Source organism: Macaca thibetana, chromosome 12 (assembly GCF_024542745.1).
Source record: "Macaca thibetana thibetana isolate TM-01 chromosome 12, ASM2454274v1, whole genome shotgun sequence".
Lineage (NCBI taxonomy): Eukaryota > Metazoa > Chordata > Mammalia > Primates > Cercopithecidae > Macaca > Macaca thibetana.
The window spans coordinates 99296912-99323357 of record NC_065589.1 but is presented as its reverse complement, the minus strand read 5'-3'; the positions used below and the strand labels follow the sequence as shown (position 1 = coordinate 99323357).

The 26446-nt window shown below is 36.5% G+C and overlaps 2 protein-coding genes across 3 annotated transcripts in view; one reads left to right on the top strand and one right to left on the bottom strand.

Moving 5' to 3' along the window:
• The window catches only part of LOC126932656 (uncharacterized), a 262990-nt gene that overhangs the window by 2606 nt on the left and 233938 nt on the right, over positions 1–26446 (bottom strand). Inside the window, exon 6 of the mRNA XM_050751745.1 lies at positions 24273–24333. Within this exon, the coding sequence (XP_050607702.1) occupies positions 24273–24333 (61 nt within the window). The remainder of the gene's footprint in view (positions 1–24272; positions 24334–26446) is intronic.
• Positions 1–26446, top strand: part of ARHGAP15 (Rho GTPase activating protein 15) — a 629043-nt gene that overhangs the window by 498109 nt on the left and 104488 nt on the right. The window lies entirely within an intron of this gene.

Here is a 26446-nt window from a genome sequence, read left to right as displayed (position 1 = left end):
TTGCCAATATTTTCACCCATTCTATGGCTTTGTTTTCCTTCTTTTAATAGTGTTTTCAGAAGAGCAGACATGTTTAATTTTGATAAAGTCCAGTTTGTCCATTTTGTCTTTTATGGATCTCGCTGTGCCTTCGTGCACTAAAATTATTTTCTTCAACATCTGTTCTGTTGTCTCAGCCAGTGAATTTTTTTTAATCTCAGGCATTGCAGTTATTATTTTTAGAAGTTTGCATTTTTAAATATATTCTGTCTTAAGGTGTTTAATTTTTCTCTAGCTGTTTTAGCTTTTTTTTTTAATTTGATGCATAATTGTACATATTTACGGGATAGAATATGATGGTTTGATACATGTATACAATGTATAACAATCAAATCAGGGTATGTGAGCTGGCAGTTGTTGATTTGTTGAATTGTAAGTTTCCAAAGTTGCCTTTTGTATACAAAAATAACTTTTCCTCCCACTCCTGGGCAATGTTCCATATATTTTTCATTATTAGAATGCAGTCAATGTTAACTCCTTGATCAAAAACAATTGTATGGTTCCAGTACTGTCTCTTTTGTGTTTTTTTTTCTGGCTTGACTAAGTAAATATTATATCTAATAGTAATATATAAAAACGTATGAACATATATATTGTGTTCATCTATATATATATATACATATGAATGCATGTATGCGTAGGACACAGAGATTAGGCAAGTCGGTGCTCAATTGAGAGAGTAATGATGTTACATACAAGTCTTCAATTTAAAGGCCACAATCACACATGCCTTTGAAGACAGGGTTTTTTAAATGCCTGGTTTTTTAAATGATGATTAAGGAGTAAAACAAGTTGCGAGAAATGGCACCCATAAGATCAACTGAGCACCATTGAAATGCAGACTATTAGTCACCAAACATAGAGATTATCCTATGCCTAGTCCTTAAACAGAACTCATATCCCTGTCTATACATCAGTCACACCATCATCATGTAAAAATAATTTAAGTTAAATACATTGCCCTATGGCAAAAGTACCTATTGCATGTTCTAATGGTTTTTTCCCCCTATGGCCTTTATTCCATTTTGCCTTTAGAGTATATTTTCAATAGGTAATTGGGGGTGGGGGGGTAAGCCAGTCAAGTATATCTGCAAATATTTTCTTTACTCTTGACTTTATCTTGCCCTTTGGTCAAACTATTTCTGATGCATCATCAACTCCATGATGACACTCTTTAGGAGAAAAGAAACAGAGCTTGCAAGGCACTTGACTAAAAACAGTTGCTAAACCTGAAAGCATGATAGTGACAAATTGCCTTAAAACCAGAGAAAGAGCAGGGTGTAAAGGTTCATCACAAAGAAACCAGAGATGTAAAAATAATACAGTATAAAAATATCCTCTATTGCACCATTTCAAGGAAATTTGAAATTGAAACAAAGGTAATACAAACACTTTTTTTTTGTTGTTTCCACTGCAAGCTAACATTCTCACAGACTTGGTATTTTTGTTGTGGTTGCTTTTTAATGTGTGTGTGTGTGTGTGTGTGCACGCACACATGCAGAAATTTTATGGCTAATGCCTAGCCTGTCTCTTAAGTCGTTCTAATTATATTCATAATTAAATTGAAAAAAAATACTTGACTAGAGCCAAATGGCTTGCACAGGTGTCTTTTTGTAGGAATGGTTTAGTGCTAGATGATAAACTACTGGACCTCCATCTCCTTAATTTGGCTTAATGAAAAGTCCTTTATAAGTAAAACTAGAAGGTGATTAAGAATTAAAATTGGGCCTTGACTCAGAAATTAACTGAATGGTAAGACATCACCTCCATTAGAAAATGTGGCACTTGTCTTTTTGCTTTTCCTTAAAACTTTTATTTTACTCGCACTCCTTTCTTCCATCTACTTAAGGTCGCTTTTTCAAAGCAATAAACTCTTCAAGCTGAGCAACTGGCCAGGCAGCCTTCATGAGTCAGCTTCCCTAGTATCCTTACTTTTACTGAATAGACCTACTTTTAAAAAACAGATAACAAAATGCAAAATTTCTCCTCAAAACTTAAGTGGAAATCAGTTATCTTGACCTATTCTTCTAATAGTGGAATTGAGTGGCTGGTTTTCACTGCCTGTTATCAACTTCACTGCATCAACAGATTGTAATAAAACTGAAGCTTGGGAGGCCTTCTATCCTACCCCGAGGCTTCTGCCTCATTTCTTATGCCTTGCTTGATACCACATTGTGATCACCGCTGATGAGTCTTCCAAAATATCTGCCCACTTACCCCCAACTCTGGCTCAGGCCATCTCTAGGAGAATGAGCTCTCCTATTTCCCATATTCATTTTTTTCTCTCACCCAACCCAGCATGATTCTAGTTCTAAAATACAAGCAAACTGATATAACTGGCTTGCATTTCATTTTGAGAAAAATCCAAATTCCTTCCAAGGTCTTCAAAGTCATTTATGATCTGGTCACCCAGAAGCTCTCCAACTTCATCATTTACTGTTCCCTGCCTTGCCCATTGCATTCCAGCCCATTGGTACCCTGGCTCTTCTTTGAATACTCCAAGCACACTGAAGGTCTTTGCTCCATCTCTCTACTGAACACACTCTCCCAGACTGCTACTCCCCTGTCAATTCCTCAGGGAAGTCTACTCTCATCAGCTAAGCTAAAGTTTCTACCTGCACCACACACCACCACCTCTATTCAAATCCTGTCTCCACCATTTACTATCTAGACCTAGAGCAAATATTTAACCGCTCTAGGCCTCCATTTCCACATATATAAAATGGAGGGAAAAGTTATATCTTCACCATGGCAATTGTAAAAAGAATTTCATGAAACGCACTTATTTACAGAGTCCCTCGCCACAGTATCAAGTTCACTGGTATTATCATATTAGAATATAATCAGAGTGTCCTTTAGATAGCAGTCTCAGAGGACCTTGCTGTTCATTCTCATTGATCTTTCCACTTCTCTGGAAAAGCCATTTCAAATTATTGTCTTAAAGCAGCCATCTTCATTCTGCTTTAATATTTTGCTTTGAGAATTTCACACAGCACCAAACATGTTTAAGATAATATGACAGGATATTCTCTTGCGTCATGACCCAGGGATCCCATTTCCTTTATCTCATGACATTTCTCCTTTGTTCTGCCGGCTGTTGTCAAGCCCAACCCCACTTGGATGGTCCAAAGCCTATGACTTTATTATAGAACTTATGCCTTCATCATAATCCAGATGCTATCCAGCTTCTCCGACCAGAGCTTGCCTTGCTTCTACTAAATATTAGCAAATCTGTGATGTTCATGGTGGCACCAGAAGAGCCAACTCCAAAGTGATGACTTCTCTCAGTTGGGAAATTTGTAACATTGTAAATCCCAATGTAGATCCCAAAATGTTAAGAGTTATCAGCTGAACACAGGGACAGACAGACACACATACAAACCACACACACACACACACACACACACACACACACACACACACACACACACACACACTCATTCTCCAAACTGGAAATGTTTCACTTTTTCTTTCAGTTGCCACACAATATTCTAGCTTTGAAAGTTAGACTTTTAATTTTTTAATTATCTCAAAAGAACTTTCATATTAACCTCATGTGAACTTTTTACTTTTTTTTTTTTTTTTGAAATTTTTTGTAGAGACAGGGTCTCACTATGTTGCCCAGGCTGGTCTCAAACTCCTGGACTCAAGCAATCCTCCTGCCTCAGCCTCCCAAAGTGCTGGGATTACAATCCTGAGTCACCATGCCCAGCCTCATGTGCTATTTTCAAAGCCTGTTATGAAATAAGAATGGAGGCTTTACCCATTTCTCTTGTTTGCCCACATTCAGTCAGACATTCTCATTTGCTCAAGTGCTTGTCCTTTCTCCAGCCCTCCTCTGTCAATAAAAGAATTTTCCTTAAATAGCTTCTAGGACTATCATAAGCACCTTGAATTGTGGCTTTTCTTCATCTGGCTCATTCCTATTGCTCTGCAGAGTTAAACATTAGATGTGATGGCTCCTGGAGTACTATAAATTTCCCAGGGGAATTCTGCTTATGTTGGAACGGTGGAATATCCACACTGAGAATTGCCATGTGGTTTAGAGAAAGGAATTTCTCCCTAAGGATAGGCTCATACATTTTCTACCTACACTTTCTAAACAGAAACATGGAAAATAAATACACTATTATAGAAAATAGTGGTGCTGGTTTAAGAGTAAAAGTAATATGTTTGGAAGGATGAAGGCAGATGTGTGTATATATATGTGTGTGTGTGTGTGTGTGTGTATTCTATGAACTATAAAAAAATTATATTCAATAATTATGAGTGTTTTTTTGTTGGTTTATTTATACTTTTCTATTTAAACGTGTAGTTCCTCCCACTTCCAACCATTTCATTACATACAACACCTTTATTTTTCAGAAATTAGAATTCTAAAAGATCAAATACCTGAGTCCATGATTACTGTCTAGCCAGACAGTTAGTTCTTGGCCCCTTTCCTTTTTCTTCTCACCTTGAGTGTCCAGCAGGTGAAAGGTTGACCCTTTCACATTTCCAGCCCATTCCCCCTGCCAAGTAACGGATGGGCAGATCTAATTAGTACCATCTGTCCTGCTAGTTGCAGGTGGTTGCTGTCTTACAAAGAGATGAAAGCAACAATCTTTTGAGCTTTTCTTCCAGGTCCCTAACTCTCGGCACAATGGTAACATTACTATTTGACACCTTGTGTGTATTATTCTCTGAATATCTAATTGGTGTCTAAGAAGAAACCATTACCTCATTGAAATATTCTTTGGAAATTTTTATGTGCTTGTGTCGTGTTATGAAAATGTTTTAGAAAAAGTCGTCAGGAAAAGAAGAATGATCCTGAACAAATATTAGACCCAGAAAGACTTCAGAAGCTCCTTTCTGTAAGCTTGGATTTGTGATGCTCAGAGCTTCTGAGAGCTGGACCCCCTCAGTGTTAGCTGAGCAGAAATCTCCACCAAGGAGAATGGCAAGCCAGAGCACAACTAGAAAAACCACATTGGTCAATGTCAGATTTCCAGCAGGATCTTTTTCTTACAGCCCCTTAAATGTTTTTAAAATACTTAAAGTGTAACCCATAGAGCCTGTTCAGTGTTCTCCTTTCTTCCTCTGCACTTTCAATAATTTATCATGAATCAAAGATTCCAGACCCTTCATCACCATGATCACACTCCCCCAAATGTGCCCTCCTAAGGTTTGGATCTCAGTCAGATCAGGAAGCTATAGCAAAATACCAGAGACTGTGTGCTTAAACAATGGGAATTTATTTCTCACAGTTCTGGAGGCTGGACGTCCAAGATGAGGGCACCAGCATGGTCAGTTCCTGGTGAGGGCCCTTACTCTGGCCTGCAGATGGCCACCTTCTCATTGTGTCCTCAAATATAAGAAAGAGTGGGCTCTGATCTTTCCCTCTTTCTGTAAGGGCACTAATCCTACGATGAGAGCCCCACCCTCATGACCCTATCTAAACCTAATTGCCCCCCAAAGACCCTACTCCAAATATCATTGCATTGAGGGTTAGGGCTTCAACATATTAATTTTGAGGACACAAACATTCAGTGAATAAGAGAAATCATACTTCAGTGAACTGTTTTATTTGTACAACTTTATCAGTGTAGAATAAAGCTTCCTCCTATATTCTCACAATATCTTCCTATTACTATGATAAAAGATTTGATTTTTTTCTTTATTCATATTATACTATTGGGATCTGAAATTGAATTTATAGTCCAAGGTCTCACTTTTGCCATTTTCTCTCTCAGATAAGTTTGTACACTTTTAAAGTTTCATGCTGAAATGTGCACACCATCTTGTACCATGGTACAAGAGAATTTTGCTTTAAGTCTTGCATATTCAGAAGACTTATGTCACCTGAGTCTCATAACAACAGGAACTGGGACCAAAACCCAAGTTTTTAACTACAAATTCACTGCGCCTTCCTCCTAGTATTGTGATATTTACAAACCTGAGCAGTTTGACTTCCAAGTCCATATTTACATCCTCAAATACATTCAAAACCATATAAGACAAACTGCAAGGCCATTTAAAACAATGGAGCAGTTAGAGATAAAACTTTACAACATTTGGGGAGGAACTTCAAATATTGTGCCAATAAAAAAAAAACGTAGAGAAGAGACATTCCAAATATACAAAGTGAACTTTAGACATTTGGACAACATTTAGAAAGAATTTGAATCACAAATACTATAAACTATTACACTAGTGGGAATTTAAATAAACCCCATAACTGCCCATATGATTACAATTCCAATTTCTAGTATATTTACCAAACTTTTACTTCATATAGCCAATTGCTATATGTATATTTCACTATTTAAGTTGATTTTTAAAATACTTCTTTGTGGTCAATATTATTCTTCCTATTGTTTCCATTTGGGAAATTTAGACTAATCAATATTAAATAACTTTCCTAAGGCTACCAGCTGGGAATTTACAGAGCTAGAATTTGAACCCATAACTGGAAGATTCCAAAGCTGTTACTGTTAACCACACAACTACAGTTTTTGACTAATTTGGAAAAAAAAATGATTATACGTGTCTATTTAGAAATGAGATAATTAGTAGATTTAAATGTAGTTCAGATAAAGACTTTATGTTGTTAAAAACTACAATGAGAGGAAACCAAACAGAACACAAATGAATTTCTCTGCTCATACACATGGTCTCAAAACCTCATTATTTACTTAAGACTTCCATCTTGACTATTCAATTTAAAACAAATTCAATATTTTTTAAATTGCTTTCTGTATCCAAGGCAACATTACAGGTACTCATTCTTGTGCCTGGGTCACTGGAAAATTTTTTAAAAATAAAATAAGCACCAGTGAAATTCAAACACACCTAGCAGATGGAGAAGGCTAAAGGGTATGCAAATTTATTTGTAACATGTATCTTTTAGGAATGTTAGCTAAAAGCACCTATTCTGTGCAAAATGCATCACTAGAAGAAAACAACAACAATCAACCTCCCATATTCCAAATGCTTAAAGGTAGAAAGAAGGCACTATGTCCTTATTACAATCCCCAGCAAGTGAATTATAAAATTCTTAGAACTTTCTAAGAATTATAAAATTTCTTAGAACTTTCGTCATATGTTATTTAATTAAAAGGTGAAACTGTCAGTTCATCACTCATGTCATGTGCTAGAAAAGTATTTTCATGGAGTCTGTAAGATAAATTCATTATTTCAACCCTCCATACCCATAATAAAAAGAGCCCAGTTATAATTAAAATACTAATACCATGTCTACTCACATTCAGTGGTATTCTTTTTAAAAAATGTTTAACGTCTTTGTTAAAAACACAGCAGCATAAGACCACAGATCTTAATAGTATTGTAAGAGTATTTTTAGTTGGGAAATTTTTAAAATAAAATTTGTTTCCCAGGCTTGTATGTTTGTGACTCCTTTTTCTGGCAATTAATTGCAAATTTTCTCTGCTGAGTTAAATACAAAACTGGGTATAAGTTGTCTCGTGTCTAGGTACAGACCAATGAAAATATTGTTTTCTATCTGTTTATCTGACATAAACTTCTCTGGAGTAGGAGACATGTCTTACTGATCTTTGTAGTTCTGGCACTAACTGAATGTTTAAAACTATGTGCTTTGTGGTGGTTGTTTCATGTAATTCCTCCCAGAACAATCCATTGTAGTTAGCAGCAATAATCTCAAACTACGGAAGTGGGGAATCAGAAGGAAAGAGGGTGGCGAGAAGATGAATGGCAGAGGTGGAAACGATGCTTAATTCAATCCATTTTGTTGACAGTAAATTCAAGAATTAACTGCTTACACCTCTCCTAATGTTCCTATATGCCTTCTGAGCTCTGTTATACAGCTACTACCAGAGGACTAGGTGGACTCTAGTATTCACATTTTCTACATGTCAAAGAATTATTATTACTACCTAATTTCCAGAAATTTCATCTCAGTGGTTTAAAAGTTTATGAGAGAAGAAGGGAAAAATTAAATGAGCAAATCAAATCTTTTTACCAGGCTAGTGAACTTTTGCAGTCTCCAAAGGGTTACCTGAACTTCTGCTAGTACAACTTGCCAGGCTTAAATGCAGAGCAGTGGTGGAGAGAACAGTGAAACTGTACTATAAAAATAAATTACTGTCATGAATATTAAGCAACAAGAATATAATAAACATGACTGTTTGCATGATTCTGATTTATTGGTACTGATATGCTTATAAATTATGACACTAAGTGTTTATTCTAGTTGTTTCAGAATATGGGCCAAACAAAGCTGGGTGGACACTTCCTGCAGACCTGACCATCTGCCACCAAATTCCTACTTCATTGCTCCTGTCGTTGCGTTTCTTATGTCGGTGGCTTCAGGGCCATGTGTGAACAACCATTCCCTTTTAGTTCACTTTGCAGACTGAAGGAGGTTGCCTTTCCAGGACCTGGTGTGACAGCCATCATCATGAAGTTTGTGATGTCTTGCAGTGGAACTCCAGCTGCAAAACATCCTGAAGGCTGTTCCAACTTATGCTGTTAAACAGTGCTCACTTTTGACATAAGAGGGTCCATTGCTGTATTTATGAACCTCTTGGCACCAGATTGGGGATTTCCCAATGCTAAGCAGCACTGCATTTTGCATTCTTTCTTAGCGGTGGGTGCTCCATAAAACTGGTGCTGAGAGGTTAAAGACCTAAAAAAAAAATCAAAAAAAAACCACAGAAAAAAAAAAAAAAAAAAAAAACCTCTGTGTATTCATATAGAGTATTTCAACTGCCATAAGATAACTACACAAGTAGCACTGTTACTCTTGCTAATATCCACAAGGAAAAGTTATTAAGATTTGCCATTGGTTTTAATTGACATTATTTGGAACCAGATATTTGTTCAACAGATGGCTAGAATAAGGTATCACATGAGAAAATAGCGCTCTCCTGCTTCAGGTTTTTAGCTTTCATGTTACATCTCATCAAAGGTTACTTCAGGAGATTAAAATTTTCTTTTCTCTAACGTTGGTGGAAACCTGCAAGGAAGATAGCCAGTAAATTTAAAGTAAGCTTAACGAAAGATGCAATTTTCACATAGTGAAGTATGCTATAAGGGTATAAGTTGGTGCTACCTGTAAAGAACTATTTATGATATAAACTTAGCTGTAGATGAAATGCCAAAGTTCATGATGAGACAAGGCCTGTTAATGCTTACTGCTTTGAATCAGAACTCTTAGAAAATTCGTAGAAGGACTTTTGGCTACATTTAGCAAAAGCATTTAAAATGTGCATGCATTGTACTGACAGTTATATATCTAGAAATTTACCTTAGGAAATTTTCAGAGAGATGCACAAGGTTGTGTACAAACTTGCCCCTCAAAATGTTATTTATAATATTGAAAAATGTAGAAGTGTGTGTACACACTTAGGGAAGGTTAGATTATGGCCCATTTATATTATGAAATACTAAGCAACTGGTAAATTGTGCTACAAAAAGCATTATTTCACAAGGTAAAGCACCAGTAAATATTAAGAGAATATGAGTATGATATGGCATGTATAGTATGAGCCTATTGTAAAATATGTTTGTAAATATTTATATGTAGAGAAAAGAATGAAAGGATTTACTTCACAATATTAGCAGGGGATGATTATACAGCCTTTTTTATTCTCTTTTTTGTTTCCCTGTGTTCTGCAAGTTTCTGCACTGAGTAAGTATATTTGTAGTGATTTTTTTACGTACAAGAAGAGGGTGAGGAGACAATGTTGGAGGAGATTTCAGAATCAGTTGTTTGTAAGGCTTCTCAAACCTGGCTTCTTGACCCAACTCATCTTTGTAGAAACAGATTCCTGGACCCACCCAGATAGATGTTGATTCATTATGCCTAGGGTGAGTTTCCAAAATGTTTTCTAAAAAAAAAAACATGAGCAAACCCTCAGGTGATCCTGACGGCAGCCATATTTGGGAACCATTGATTTTGGTTGTTTTACTTTGAAGCCAAATAAGAGGAGAGCAGCTCTTCCTACTCGTAGTGTTGACATCACAGCATCTTGTCCAAGCCATGATGTATGCTCCTCAAGGAGAGTACAGAAGAGGTATATTCCCTAAAGTAGAGAACATGTGAGCACGTGTGATCTAGCAGCACAATGAATGATGAAGACAATAAGTGCTCTACAGAAGGGAGAGACAAAAAAGTAGTGTTTGGGAAGACTTCATGAAGGAGGCATTAAGGAAGCTGGGCGCGGTGGCTCAAGCCTGTAATCCCAGCACTTTGGGAGGCCGAGACGGGCGGATCACGAGGTTAGGAGATCGAGACCATTCTGGCTAACACGGTGAAACCCCGTCTCTACTAAAAAATACAAAAAACTAGCCGGATGAGGTGGCGGGCGCCTGTAGTCCCAGCTACTCAGGAGGCTGCGGCAGGAGAATGGCGTGAACCCGGGAGGCGGAGCTCGCAGTGAGCCGAGATCCGGCCACTGCACTCCAGCCTGGGTGACAGAGCGAGACTCCGTCTCAAAAAAAAAAAAAAAAAAAAAGAGTATATGGAGTTTGGAGGGCCAGCCAGGAATGTTGGCTCCAGTCAAGCACTGACTCCAGCCGTGAGATAAGGCTGCTGTTTTGTGGAAAGTGAGGAATTGGGGTTGAAGGCAGCAATGATTTTGGAGACAGCAGTAGGAAATAAAGGAGAGCAGATACAATTAATCCAGTATTATGAATCCTGAAAGCAAAGCAGTAATTTTGTATCCTCCTGCCTATCACAGTACTTTCCACAGAAAAGGGACTCAGTAAATTCTTGGTCAATAAATTAATTAATTGCAGAGAATTCAGTACTGCAGATGGGTTAAATTTTATGCTGCAGGCAGGGAAACTCCATTAAAGATTTTTGAGAAAGGTAGTGGAAAGCAGAAACCCATGTTTTGGAGAAAACAATGTGGTGGTAATTGTCCGGATATGTTTAAGAGGAGAAGGGAAGCAGGAAACCCCATTGTGATTTGGCACCACATTTGGCTACCGCCCAAATATAACCTTGGGCAAGTGACCTGAGTCCTCTGGACCCATGCATGGATATGCCTCAAGAGGCTCATGCACCACTCCACAGAAGATTGGCCAAATTTGTGTACATGTGAATCTGTGTGTTTTCTGGAGCAAGATTCCTAGATGTGTGAACCCCCCAAAGAAACTACTCAAAGTGTAGTTTAAAGACTGGTAGCATGAGAATCACCTGGGATCATGTCAGACTGTAAATTTGAGGTCCCCACTCCAGACCTCCGTTATGACAACCAGTGAATATAGAGCCTAGGAATCTGTTTTTACAAGCTCTCCAGGTTATTCATATGTAGGCAAAAGTTTAAGAAGCATCTAGTAGCTTGGTTACATCTAAGGTGTTCACCAACTTAAAAATCTTGGACTATTTTGCAAAAGAATAAAAGGAAGAAATGAAGGGAAAAAAAACTTTATGTAAAAGATTACAAAAAAAAAAAAGAAAAGTTGCAATGATTTAATGACATCTCGGTTAAACAGTCTTGGAAGAAATAGATGGGTTAGGTTTTGAAGCTAGATAACCAAGAGGATAGAAATGTACTTGACAGAAATTGAGAAGCTGTGTTGATGAGTTGTTTTGCACACAGTAGAAAACTGAAACACAAATTATCAGTCAGATGATTATTCTTACTGGCATTGTTCCTACAGACAGAATGTGGACAGTTGTACGGGCAAAAAGGTACAATACATTTTCCTTACCCATTTTGAGGGCCATGGCTGACACCTCTATAACAAAAGATAGATTAGCAAGAGGAAAGCGTAACAGATTTATTTAATCAAAAATGTGACACAGGAACTTTCAGAAATGAAGATCCAAAGACCTAGGGAAAACTGTGCATTTTTGTGTTAAGGTTTGACAGCGAATGAACAGCCATGTAGAAATGTGGCTGGACAAAAGTATGATCTAATGGTAATAGACTGGGGGTAGGGAGTGGAACTCAGCAAGGCCTGTTTGTTAGATTCTTTTCTGTGTCTCCGTATGACATTCTTTCCTCTGGGTACAGGGCAGGACACCCATCACATCAGGGTCTTCAGGGGAGAAGACAGAAAGTTAGAGAGTTAATTTCTAGGTTTTATGGCTTGCTTTGGGGAAGAGTTCTAGTTTATATGACCAGCTTCCAGGGAGAAATGAGAGGAGAAATGAGAGGAGAAAGGAGTACAGGCAAAGATCAGAGAGAACTTCTTGCTTCTGAGGCCCTTCCTATCTTCTTCCAATCCAAAGTCCTCAGCATGCCAAATGGCCATACTTGGAGGTATCATGTTCTGAACCCCAACACAGGTCACTGTACCTTTGTAAGGAATTTGTTCAAGGATTACCCAACTGAATCTTTACAGTGATTGGAACATTGAATAGCCAGTCAGAAGTTGACCGTCAGAATGAAAATTTGGCCAGATCAATGATACCAAGATATAAGTTGCTCTCTGTGTGTGTCTCTCTGTGTGTGTGTGTATGTGTGTAAAAAAATTCAAGCCTAAAATTGGGATTCCCACATGTGAAAAATATATAGGTGTATGCATGTTAAGCCATTTTAGTCCTAGTCCTCATTTTAAATGTCTCAATAGTTCTTAATAAATTATATTCACTTTATAGCACATACTTTTATCTGAGTATGTCAGTAGCAACTCAGGCCCCTTCTATCTGCTATCCAAATATAGAACAGAAAGTATAGAAAACTGTATGTTGGGGGACACCCACTGCCATATAATTGCAACACCACTTCATACAGTGAGCATGTTTGGAGTAAAAGTAGTATGATTGGATGAATATGTATGATGCAAAATTCCTATTACATAGGTTTGAGATTGTTTTACATTTTTAAACAGAGCATTAAGAAATAATCAAAAATGGTTAGCTGAACAGGCAAAAATGAACTTTGGCTAATTTTGGCATAAGCTCTCCAACTCTATAAGCCAAAAGATATCTTTAAATGAAACCAACTCCTTTGATTCAAGAAAGAGAAAAGATATGCAGATTGAAAAGAACTTTTAACTCTAAGTCTACACTATCATTAAGTGTACTTAGATTTGTACCATATAATTATTATGATTGTAGCAATTAATCAACTGATTAACATGTAGGGTCAGCAGTATCCAGTGATCTTATCTTGAAGCTTGAATTAATTAATTATACTTTCTTTGACATTATTATTTTCTATTTGCATACCCAGTTTGTACAAGTTGCCCCTTATTGACAAAATGTGGTTTAGTCTCTGTACTTATCACAGCAGGTATGAGCACTCACAGAGGTACTTTTGCTCATATAAAGTCAGAATTATAAGGAAACTGAAATATTGTCCATACTTTCTGAAATAATTGTCTTTTGTTATTTTTCATTATCAAATATATAAAATTATACAAATTAATAAGATTCTTTTGAATGGTAGAGAACATAAGATCAAATGACTCTTGTCTGAGTAAGTCAAATTCAACGATACTATTGAAGCATCATATAGTCATTGTATTATTCAGGAAATTCAGCTTATATTGCAAGAAATGCCCCAACCTGCACCTTGCAAACATATGCTTCTTTAAAAATATTTTTAAATATTTTCAAATACATAATCTCTCTTGCAGAATCTCTTTTGCCAAGATTTTGCAAAATGTTCAAAATGACATTATTCCCATTAGTTAGGTGAGGAAACTGAAGCAAAACACATGAAGTGGTTTGTCCAGAGCCTCCCAGATAGCTATTCTAGCAGTAATGGAATTGAGAAGCTCTTTCACCAAATGCATACGGAAGGACTTCTTCAGCACGCACCAATGTTGAAAGCAGAAACAGTAAGATGAACAGGGCATGGTGTTGCACTCAAGAAATTCACAGTCCAGCAGGGGAAACAGACATGTGATGAGATATTTACAAGTGCAGCACCATAATAAATGTATGAAAGGCTGCGAGAGCAGAAGGGTAAGAATGTCAGTGCATTCTTCTATTCTATTGCTCATGGTGTTTCAAAATGACACCCTTGATGGAGTTGTTTCATATGAAAGAAGGTGGAATGCAAAAGAAAAAAAAAGATTGTGATATGAAACCTGTTGCATATGCTAAAGCTTTTTTTTCTTTTTCCTCGAAGCCACTTATTAGCGGGGCCTGTCTCAGTTGGAGGCTCTGCCTTTTTTGCTTACAGACTGTCTGACGCCTTTATAAAGTGGGCCACTGCATTGTTGATTACTACACACCAGGGTGGTCTGCAAGCCACTGTTTTCTGCCATCCCACAGTGAGACAGCATCTTCTGATGTTCTCGTCTCATATGTCCTTAGAGAACGGTTTGTGTTTCCTAAGAAGCTTAAGTCTGGATGATTTACATGTAACATTTTAAACTCCAGTTGTGTAATGCCTTGACTGGGATTGATATATGCTGAAAACAGGTTTTCAGTTCTGTATATGACAGTTAGTATGTGTTGTATTGTCTACCCTCATTTATCTATGAGGCCAGAGAAGAGCTGTGACCCACAGTAATGAGGATCTAAAAAGCCTGTCCTCTACTGCAAAATAACATCATGCAGGAGATGCTCTGACCACATACTATAATCTCATAATCAAATGATTAAGTGCTTGTCAATCCAAATAAGATGTGTTTAATTTTGACTTAAAAAGAAAAGAAAACCGAGAGCAGCAATTGGGTTAAGACATGAAATGGTCAGTTTCCTTCTGCCTGCATTGAGTTGCTTTTCTTCCACATACTCTTTTGCTTTTTTCCAAGTGAAATGGCACATTTTCTGGATCTGAGAGTTGGTCAAATGATCACAGAAAAAAGTCAAAAAATAATTCTACTCTGTGAATGAAAAATGGATATTTGTACTTACCCTCATAAGTATTAAAAGAAAAATAATGCATGAAATTCCGTAGAAATGTGCCTATCATGCTATCCTGACTCAAACCAGAAGACTTAGAGTATGATATTGCTAATATAATACATGTGGTGGGTGTGAGTGGAAGTGTGTGAGATTTATCATTGCCATAGTGTAAAAGAGGTGAATTAGCTTCCACTTGACTAGATGAGAGCTCTTAGTTCTTATTTTGAAAGCAATCAATTGAGCATGGTTAATTAGGATATCACCAAGTAGTTTAAAAAAAAAAGAAAGAAAGAAAGAAAGAAAGAAAAACAGAAAAAAAGCAAGGCACTTATTAGAAAGTATACTTTAAATCTGCTTACATTACAGTGCTGATCGAAGGATTATGGAAAGAATACACCAAAGCAGAAGTTGTTAGGTGCTTTCTGCACAAACACATTTTTCTTCAATTACAACAAATTATTATAGTTATTTTATGTGGTACTGCAAGGCTGCCTTTATGTGAATCATTGAGTTACAAACAAAGAACACATTTCAGTCCTCCAAGCAGTAATTGTAAGAGGACAAGCCAAAAAAATCCCATTTGGGGAAAAAATTAATCTTTAATTCTGCTCTTATTCTGTCCATCAGAGCTCTTTTATCTCAATTTACAAACATACGCCACTTTATATAATGTTAAATTACAGTGAAAATTCAAAATAACTAGCAATATTAACTAGCTATCCAAGATTTATATGGTGTCATTTTATTTAAGGTATGCCTTTCACTTAAAATGTCCCAGTGTGAGAAATAAATTAACTTTTCTCATTAATATGGAAAATAAGAATGGTTTTCATATTTTCACAGACATGCCCTCTTCATTATATTTTGTTGTGTATAAGACTCATTTCAAAGTAGGTCCAGAAATCTAGCAGCCCAAGAAAGCTGAGTATTAATCCTCAGAATATCAGTCCACTCAGAGGATTGATACTGCAGCACCCAGCTTGTACCCTCCATTTACTAATAAGCTCAATGGGAGTCCTCTTAACCCTGGGCAAGGTTGAACACTTGCATGATTTGAGGTTTGCAAACAAAAGTACAAAAGCAAAATGCACATCCTGCCCTAATGCTTAGATGGTTTCTTATTACTCGGGTTCTGTAATTTAAACTTTAGCCTTCTTTTATGCATTAATTTAAGAGTTATTGTGCGGCAACCATTGAATGAAGCAAGTGTCCTGTAATTTGTGTGCTTGAGTGCAGAAACATAGAAATGTTAAAATTTTACATGCATGCCCTAATTGTTCAAGTAACAGTATTAGCAGATACAAGTGTTAGTAGCCTACAGGGTAACTCAGATTTGAACATATATTACTTTTCCCTGCAGAAGATTCTGTTTTTATGTCAAGAATAAGAGCCATTTGTTCCTCTTCTCATTCATAAACTCAAGAGAATAAACTTGGATCTACATGTTGAAGCTGAACATGTTAAGTCCTTGACTATTCACATCTACTAAATCCTTGGGCTGTTTTGTTTTTTCGTTCCCTCCCCGCACCTCCTTCTCATCCTTTGTTATAAAACTGCTTTAATTTACCTGAAAATAAGTGTGAACCCAGGTAAAAATCTAAATAATCAGAAATAATAGCTTTAAATTTCCAAATGAAAAGAGTTGCCTTGTATCCAATATGATAGCAGAGGTTTTCACCATGCCCTGTAATCACAAATAAATTTTCCTATGATTTTTGCATAATCACAGTTTTTCCAAAGAAAATCCTTTGCTCATAAAGATGCATTGTTACGACGCACATTTCTCTATCTTCATCTCTTATTTCTATTTTTATTGTTTTTGCCATTCTGGGAGCGAACAGTAAGGCAGTTTTTGCAGTTCAACTATGTAAAAGAGGGTCATAGCTCTATGAATATAACAAGACATAGTGCAAACCACACTTTTAGTCTCAGACCAAGTAATTTATAAGCAAGTCAAAAGATTTCTCAGACTTCATTTTATAACCCCTAGTCAATCTACATGAGTCTTAGCATAGTCAAGGTCGTAGAGAGAAAGGTATTTCCTAAAACTTGCTATATTTATCAAATACTGTAAAAAAGCAAAACCTCTCTCTCTAGCAACAAGCTTAATTTTCTCCTATCATTCATCATCATCATCGTCATCAATGTAACCAGTTAAGTAACCAGCATGTGGTTCTATACTTTGATGTTTTCTGAAGAAGCAACACACTGAAAGTCAGATCTCTTGTTCATTTCAAAACAGTCCTCAAATTCTCCTTTGGACAAGAAAACAAAACTTTGGAGAAATTGACATCTCAGTCCCTGGTTAGGAAGTAAATATGGAAGTGCAAAATGGCATTTTTAAACAAAACTGCTTTCCTGACCGTAACTGAATTTTCACATTGTCAGCACTTCCATTATAAACATTTTTTTTAGTTGGGAGTTTAGAACGCAAATGTAAAGATTTGCTATGGGCTAAATCTCAACCCAAGAGCAAATGTTTATACCAATTTTGAAAACAATCAGCTTGCCCATTTGTAGTTATGCATGTGTTCATCATCTGTTATTGCTTGTCCAATGCTCTCCAACTTCTGGGAGAAAAAGCAGACATCTGGAGAGAAGAAACAATGTTTGCTCTCCAGCAGATGTAGTCTGTTTTCCACAATCATTGAATAAGGAAGGTATTGAACAAATGTGTGCCCTTTAATACAAGGAAATGAAAATGACAAGATTCTGCCTGCATGCCAATACTGTGGAAATGCTAATTGGACAGTCTATGAATTGGCCACTTTGGATGACTAGAACTCAGAGTTCTACCCATTTTACAGGTGGAAGGAACTAGTATCTAACATGAATGACAGCAGTGAAATACTTTCTCCTATAAAGTACATTACACTTTAGGGACTGCCAGAGTAAGTGAAGAATAACCATTTCATTAAAAACTATTTTTTACCACAAATATTTAATAATTTCCAAAATTTTATAAATTTTTTCTTGTCTTCCAGTTTCATGTTGTTGGAGTTTTTGTCTTCTTTTAAACTCAGTCAGTAAACTAAGTAGTCAATTAGTACTCTAGGGAAAAAAATAACTAAAAAATGTTATCTAGCTATGTATCCTGATGCGTTGAGAGATAGATGCTGGGACTATGTAGATTTGTTTTCTCCAAAATGATATAACATTTCGGTTTTCTTTGGTGAAGTGTCTATTTTTATTACCTACCTGAGGTGGCACCATCATTATTCAAACGCAAGAATGCTTTACCAAGAAAACAGTGGGTTGGGAAGTGATTTAAATTCTCCTGCTTCAGGCGCTAATGAGTTCCACCACATCAAACAAGTCATGTGTCCTCTCAGATCTGTAGTTTGCCTCTTTAAAATGGGATTATTGAATTAAGTAATCTGTAATCATCTTTTCTGGCTCAAAATGTGATGGTTTTATGGTGCTATACCTTACAGTACCTTCCTTGGATGTTTGCAGTTCCTTAGTGAACCAAGTCTTTCATCTGATTTTCCCAATTCTTGGGAACTGCACCCACTAAGTATTCTCAAAGTTAGGAGCATAGCTAAATGAAGGAGACACGAAAGCACCTTTGCCTTGTTTTGAGGACGGTAAAATTGAAGGTTTTTATACATGGCAAATCCTGATTGTCAATGCAATTCATTTGGTATTGCTGGGGTTTCTGTAGTACATACTGAAGATGAAATTAAATTCTTGGTTTAATTTGTCATATCATATTTGCCATATATGGTGGCAGTTAACATACCTCCCTATTTGTTAAGTTTTGAAATATGTTATTTTATTATCAAAACCCTTACAGTAAAATATGATCTTCAAAATCAACTCCAGGGTGTGATTACATAGCACTCATCTCATGGTTCATTTTCACCCAAATCAGCACCATAGGTTGTGCATTTTTGCTATGCTAGAGATACGTTCCCACGGTGTTCTAGAGGACTCCTGGAGGAAACTCCTGTATCTCTATGCACTAAGTACATTGCTCATACATAAGACTGTCAATTACTTATATCTTGTGATCAACAGAAAAAGTGCACTGCAATGAATTCACTGAAACATAGGTTTCCTAGTCTTATCCAGAATAAAAATCAGGGAGCATTTAAGTTTGCTTGCTTTTGTTATGTGTTCATTTTCAATAAAAGCTATAGTAATATAAAGGTAAAATTGTGCTGTATTGCAGTGATTCATACAGATTTTTTCACCAAAATTACGAGCACAACTTTCACCCCCAAAGGTTTCCCCATGCCCTTTCATAATTTCATTCCTCCACTCCCTGGTCCCTGCCCCATAGAAAATGATTTGCTTTTTTGTTTCCGGTTTATTTTGCGTAGAGCAATTTATTTTAAATTTCATTAATGCTGTTGTTGTGTATCAAGTGATTTTATTGCTAAGTAGCATTCCACTGTATGGATACAATAAAATTTGCTTATGATTTTATTTACTTGTTGATAGACATTTGGAGTGGTCAGTTTGGGGTTATTACAAATGAAGCTGCAATGAATACTTGTGTATAAGCCTTTATATGAACATATGCTTTCATTTCTCTTGCATAAATACCTAGGAGTGGAATGACTGGGTCATATGGTAGATGTATATTTAACTTTATAATTAGCTACCAAACTGTATTGCAGAGTAACTATATCATTTTTCATTCCTACCAGCAGTATAGGAGATATGCATTTCCTCCACATCCTCATTAACACTCAGGATGGTCAGTTAATTTTAGCCATTTAAGTAGGTTTGTAGAGGTGTTACACTGTGGTTTGTATTTCCATTTCCCTAATGGTAATATTGGGCATCTTTTCATGCTTATTTGCTATCTTCATGTTTTCTTTGGCGAAGTGTCTATTAAAATATTTTGTCCACTTTTATTAGGTTTTTACGTTTTCTGATTATAGAGTTTTCAGCATTATTTATGTCTTCTGCATATGGTGGAAATACCATCCTTTCTCTTCTCCGTCATCTTTGCATTTTTATCAGCTGTCTATTGTCCATGTAAGCAGAGGTTTATTTTGAGGCTATCCACTTTGAGTCATTGATTTATATATCTAACTCAATGCCAGAACCACACTTTCTTTATTAGTGTAATTTTGATATAAGTTTGAAAGTCAGATAGTTCTTTACTTTTTTCTTATTCAAACTTGTTTTTGCTATTCTAGGTCAAGGGTCAGCATTTTTTTTTTTTTCCTGTGGAGGGACAGAGAGTTGATATTTTAGGGCTTGTAGGACATATGGTTTCTTTTGTAAGTACTCAGTTCTACACTTGTGTGCAAAAAACAGCCATAGGCAATATGATATGACTGTGTTCCTGTAAAGCTTTATTTACAAAAGAAGACAACAAGCTGGAAGTATACTGCAGGTCATAGTTTGCTGGCATTTGTTCTAAGTCCTTTGCATTTCCACATTAACTTTAGAATCATCTTGCTAACTTACATATATTTTTAAAAGCTTGCCAAAATTTTAACTGGCTTTCTATTACACCTATAGATTAATTTGGGTGCAATTGACATTTTCATAATATAGGGTTTTCCAACCAAAGAACAAGTTATATCTCATTATTTCATGAGGTCTTCTTTAATTTTTCACAACAGTGTTTTACAATTTTAATTACACATACCTTTGGTCATATTTATCCCTGAGTATTTAATATTTTTAATTCTATTATAAATTATATTCTTATTTCATTTTCTGCTTGTTTGATGCTACTATACAGAATTGTAACTGGTTTTGTATTTTGTTTTGTACTCTGCAATATTGCAATACTCAGTTATTGGTTCTGATAGGTTTTTGGTAGAGCATCAGATGTTCTACATAGAAGATTATGTGATCCTTGGATTAAAATAATAGTATTTTTTGGCTTTCTAGCTGGATACATTTTTTTCTTGCCTTATGGCATTGGCTAAATCTCCAGTACCATGTTAAGTAGAAATGATGAGAGCAGATATTTCTGTTCTGTTCTTTTCTTTAGATGGAAAGCATTCAATCTTTCTTTATTAAGTATGATGCTAGTTTTAGGTTTTTCCTTCCCATCTGTCCTGATTTTGCTGAGAGTTTTTAATCACAAATAGATGCTGGATTTTCTCAGAAGTTTTTCTGCATCTACTGAGATGAACATGAGGTTTCTCTTTTCTAGTTTGTTAATACAATAATTACATTGATAGATTTTTAAAATGCTAAATCAAAACCACATTCCCAGTACAAACCCACTTGGTCATGATATGTTCATTTTTGAGTTTCATTAAAATTTTGTTTAGAATTTTCATATCTATATTTATAAAGCATATTAGTCTGAATGATTTTTTCCACCTTATATCTTTGTATGGTTTTGGTATCAGGACAATGCTGGCCCTAATTGAATGAGCTACAAAGCACTCCATCCTCTTCAATTTTGTGAAAAAATTTTAACTAGAAATTCAATTTCTGTAATAGAGACAGGGATATTCCTAATTTCAAAGAATTTCTCCATTTCATCTATTTTGCTAGATACATTGGCATAAGTTTGTTCATAATATTTTCTTATCATTCTTTTATTATCTATGGAATAGTGATGTCATCTCCCTCATTCCTGACTTTAGCCTCAAAGGGAAGGAGAATACAAATATTTAAGGAACTGATTAAAATTTAACAAACATGAAATAAAAGAGAAGAGAAATAAGTCTTCCTGAAGGAATACTACCTGCACCCCATATGGGGTCAGCATCCCTTATCACCAGTCCTTTTCCTCATTTATAGCACTTTTCTTAATTTTGTTTGTATAGTTTGGTATGACTAGCCATTTAATTCCTGTTTTGTTTGTTTCCATAGTGCCAGAACAGGGCACAGTACCTGGCATATAATAGCTGCCAAAAGTTATTCTTCTACTGTTTTACTGTGTTATGAATGAATTCGTGTAGTCACTTCCCAGATTCTGGAAGTTTTTCTACTAAGTTTTTATCCTGAAGGCAATTAAAATCCACTGAGGATTTTTTTTTTTTTTTTTTTTTTGGAGACAGAGTCTTGCTCTGTCGCCCAGGCTGGAGTGCAGTGGCACGATCTTGGCTCATTGCACGCTCTGCCTCCCGGGTTCACACCATTCTCCTGCCTCAGCCCCCCAAGTAGCTGGGACTACAGGCACCCGCCACCACGCCTGGCTAATATTTTTGTATTTTTAGTAGAGACGGGGTTTCACCATGTTAGCCAGAATGGTCTCGATCTCCTGACCTCGTGATCTGCCTGCCTCGGCCTCCCAAAGTGCTGGGATTACAGGCGTGAGCCACTGTGCCTAGCCTCCACTGAGGATTTTAAACAAGTATATGACATGATTAGATTTGAAATATAACATGTATATTTAGAGAATGCAAGAGGGTAGACAAAAAAATACTGGGGCTAGGGAGTCAGTGAAGAAGCTATTGGTTATTTAAGCAATATTCAGGGAGTAGAAATTTTAGGATTTGTTGGCCAATGACCGTCAACAGTAGAGAATAGGGAAATTAGATCTAGGCATTAAGAGAAAAAAACAGAACAGATTCTGAGAATTATGGTTTGGAAGATTTATTGGAGTGTGGTGTCATTAAATAAATTTTAAAATAATGGTATAAGAGAACACTTTATATTTCAAAATGACAGGTGCCCAGTTTGTTACCTATGTAAATTGTCTCTTTGATTATTTCATCCCTGCAATCATTCTCAATGAGGTCACTATAGCTTACTTCAAAAAGGAGTTGAGAAAAGCATAATATGCTTAGGTCTGTGATAATGTTTCATTATCAGGTATAGAACTGATTCAGCCAAATCACTACAATGGATTTACGTAAGTGAATTTTGCAAAAAGTGAAAAAGCCCTTTAAATATGAAATTTTTTGATATTAATTTTTGTATAGAAATCGTGCTAAAATGCATCACATACTTCCCTAAAGTATTTTCAGATTTTGCCAGTCACTCTGAGAATAGATATTCTAAGCATCCTCATTTATCCAATTAATAAATCAAGACTCAAAAAGGTTGACATTTCTAGGGTCACTGTTTTGAACTGTCAGTCTCAAACCCAAGTGTTTTTATTCCAAATCTGGCTTCTTTCCCCCTTACTAAACTACCTCTATGTATATTGTGATATTATCTGGTAATGTTCTCATGAATATGTGGAAATTAATTATAAAGACAAAAGAACAACCAAAAGTTAAAATATGACCTGAGAGGCTGAGGAGGCAAGAGGATTGCTTGGGACAAGGAGTTTAAGATTAGCCTAGGCAACAAAGCAAGACCTGTCTCTAAAAAATAAAAAAGAATTGGCTGGGTGTGGTGGCACACATCTGTATTCTCAGCTACTCTGGAGGCTAAGGTGGGAGGACTGCTTGAGCCCAGGAGTTTGAGACCAGCCTGGGCGATATAGCAAGACTCTCCATCAAAAAATGTTAAAATATGAATTCTGATAAACTAATGGCAAAGGTAATAACTTATTTCCCTAGGGCAGCATTTTTTCCCTTAAGTTATTGCGGTACAGGTGGTATTTGGTTACATGAGTAAGTTTATATGTTACAGTACACGAGTAAGTTTAGTGGTGAGATTTGGGTGCACCCATCTCCCGAGCAGTATACACTGCACCATATTTGTAGTCTTCTATCCCTCGACTCCCTCCCACTCTTCCCCTCAAATCCCCAAAGTCCATTGCATCATTCTTAAGGGCAGCATTTTTCAATGAGGAAGTAAAACATGGTGTTATGGAGAGAATATGAACCTTAAAGTCAGGTAAATGGGTTCAAATTTGGGCCCTACCATATACTGCCAGACACTGTGTGTAATCAACAGTACTTCAACACATCAACTTTCTCATCTTTAGAATGAATCTGTTATCTAACTGATAAGATTATTTTAAGTATTAATATCTTTTGATGTGTAATTTCTAGCATGAAGCCTGGCACTGTTAAATGTTAGTTTTCCTTTCTTCCCCATATTAGAGTTGATTTTGGGAGCAAGGATTTTAGCTTCTATATATTACAGCCTTACTATGCTAGGTACCTACCTGGTGGTACTAACCTTGGTAAAAATAAAAATGAAAAATTACCATGCAGTTTGGAAGAATTAAGTACATAGACCAAAAACAAGAATCAGTGTCTTCCTGCTTCCAACAAATCCACAGTTTGACTCTTGGCAGTCAGCCTCACCAAGGTTGCCCCACCTTAACAAGTGATGCCAAAAATAAAAAGTTTCAAAAGAAGAACAAGACAACTCAGCATTCAGTATGTCCATTTTCCAGATTTATGTCAACAACTAGAGAATATTATTTGGTTTTCTTCTAGGATCAAAAAACCATTAGCTTCTATGCAGTATGTGGTTTTTCACTCACTGCAGGTCTTGTTTAAGTACGTTCTCATTCTGAATTGATTAAGTGCTGCTTAATTTCTGGATGGCAGTTGCTTATAAGTTATAATATTTCTTAGTTATAATAGTTTCTTAGTTATTGTGCAGAATCCACAATGATGCTTACCTTGCATATAAGATGATGTTTTTATCTGCAGAAGTCATCTTTGACCACACTACCCACAGATCTAGAGTAAAAAGACACCACAAAGGGCTGAAAATGTCAACATAAATAACTATCAATAAATGTTATGGAATGTGGAAAGCATTTGGCTTGTGTCTTCCCAACCTATCAGAGCTAACTATGGCTATTATTGTCGCAAGGGATGCTCCCGGTTTCGCTATATACAGTATTTATAAAGTGCCCATCACCAAGGCATCTAAACACTTGGGCAATCTAATTAGGCTAGTCAATTACTTGTGCAAAAGTAGAAGAGGTGCCCTTCCTTATATCCCACTCCAGTGGAACCAATTTGATTGTGTTTTTAAAAGCAAGAAAAGCCTTCTGTGAGAATAGCTTTTTAGGCCCCTTGTTCCAAGAGTAAAAGACTGTCTGGGTAAAGAAATGACTATTTCCTATTCCTGAAGGTGATAATGTTCTGAATCAAGCAACTCTCCAGTAGTCGAAAACACCACAGCCCCAGAGATCTTGATGGAGAACATTTTATTCCCTTTTCTTTTGAACTTCACTCTGGGGGCAGGTAACGGAAAAGTGCTTTCTAAAAGCAGTTCACCTGTATGTGAATTATTTCCGAAGCCTTCCTTGGTGAGAAAACTGTGTTCTCTCCTGGCCTCCTGAGTCAGAGAAAGAGTACTCCTCCTTCTCTTCAGCAGATTTACCTGGGTCAGGCCTAAAGCAGAACTTGGTCACGAAGACCTCCCTTCTGACTTCTATTTTGGACAGACACGGACAAAGTTTCTAAGACAAAGTTTCTGGTGTGTGTGTGTAGGGATGAGGGCATGTTATCCATTAGTGAAATCACTAATAAACATTTTAAGAATTTATTGTTGATCAAATACTTTTAAAAAGCTGGTTTTGGTCGGGCGCGGTGGCTCACGCCTGTAATCCCAACACTTTGGGAGGCAGAGGCGGGCAGATCACGAGGTGAGGAGATCGAGACCATCCTGGCTAACACAGTGAAACCCCGTCTCTACTAAAAATACAAAAAATTTCGCTGGGCGTGGTGGTGGGTGCCTGTAGTCCCAGCTACTCGGGAGGCTGAGGCAGGAGAATGGCGTGAACCCGAGAGGCGGAGCATGCAGTGAGCTGAGATCGTGCCTCTGCACTCCAGCCTGGGCGACAGAGTAGGACTCCGTCTCAAAAAAAAAAAAAAAAAGCTGTTTCTGTGCAAATGAAATTCTATGTTTATTATGTTTATGTGTTTCTCAGGCAAACTGAATACCACGCTTATTCAGAAAAATAGTATGTCGCTGATGTACACTTCAGGCTAAAGAACAGTTATCTTTTTGTACTAGAAAAATTTCTTCCTGGAATTTATTGTGAATTCAATTTGATATGAATCTAATTTACATGATATCTTATTTCATAATGTTTTTCATAGCTAAGTAAAAATCAAGTCAACATGGCCTTTAATGTTTCAAAGTATAATTTAAGAGTTCAGAGAACTAGCATTTTACCTTGAAAATGAGTAAACTATTATTTTGTTCTCTAGTCATTCCACCTATATTATCTCTATCATATTGCTTATTGCTTAGTTCAGATTTCAAACAGTCTTATTTTCTCTTTGTCATTTCTTCATGTCATAGTCTCTCCCCTCCTGATTTGATTTGTTGATTTGTCATTGATTTGTTCCTATTGTGGCCTTGGGACATTATTTTGAGACTTTGTTCAATTCAAATTCTGTCAGTGCCTCAGTCTTTCTGATTCTGTTCCTTCAGTTTAGTGTTCCTGTTTTTTATTCATTCCTTGTCATAACAGTTCTCTCCTATCTTTCAATATACATTTTTTGAAAACATCCCTATGCGGCCACATCAGTTCCTTCAGTAACTACTCCTTTTCTTTCTCATCAGAATCATTTGAAATTGTAATTCCCAGAATTTCATCTTTTAGAGCATTGGATTTCTCTTGAGCCATCTTCCTGTACAGAAATTCTCACCAAGGGATCTTAATTTTTTCTCTGGCCATTAAAATGGTGGTTGCAATTATTGAACATCTACTTCATGACAGGAATTTTATGTGCGTTATCTTGTTTACTCTCTACAGCTCTCTTATAAGCTAGGTTTATTATCTTCATTGTACCAATTTGAAGACTAGAGTTCATAGAAGACATGTATAGGCAG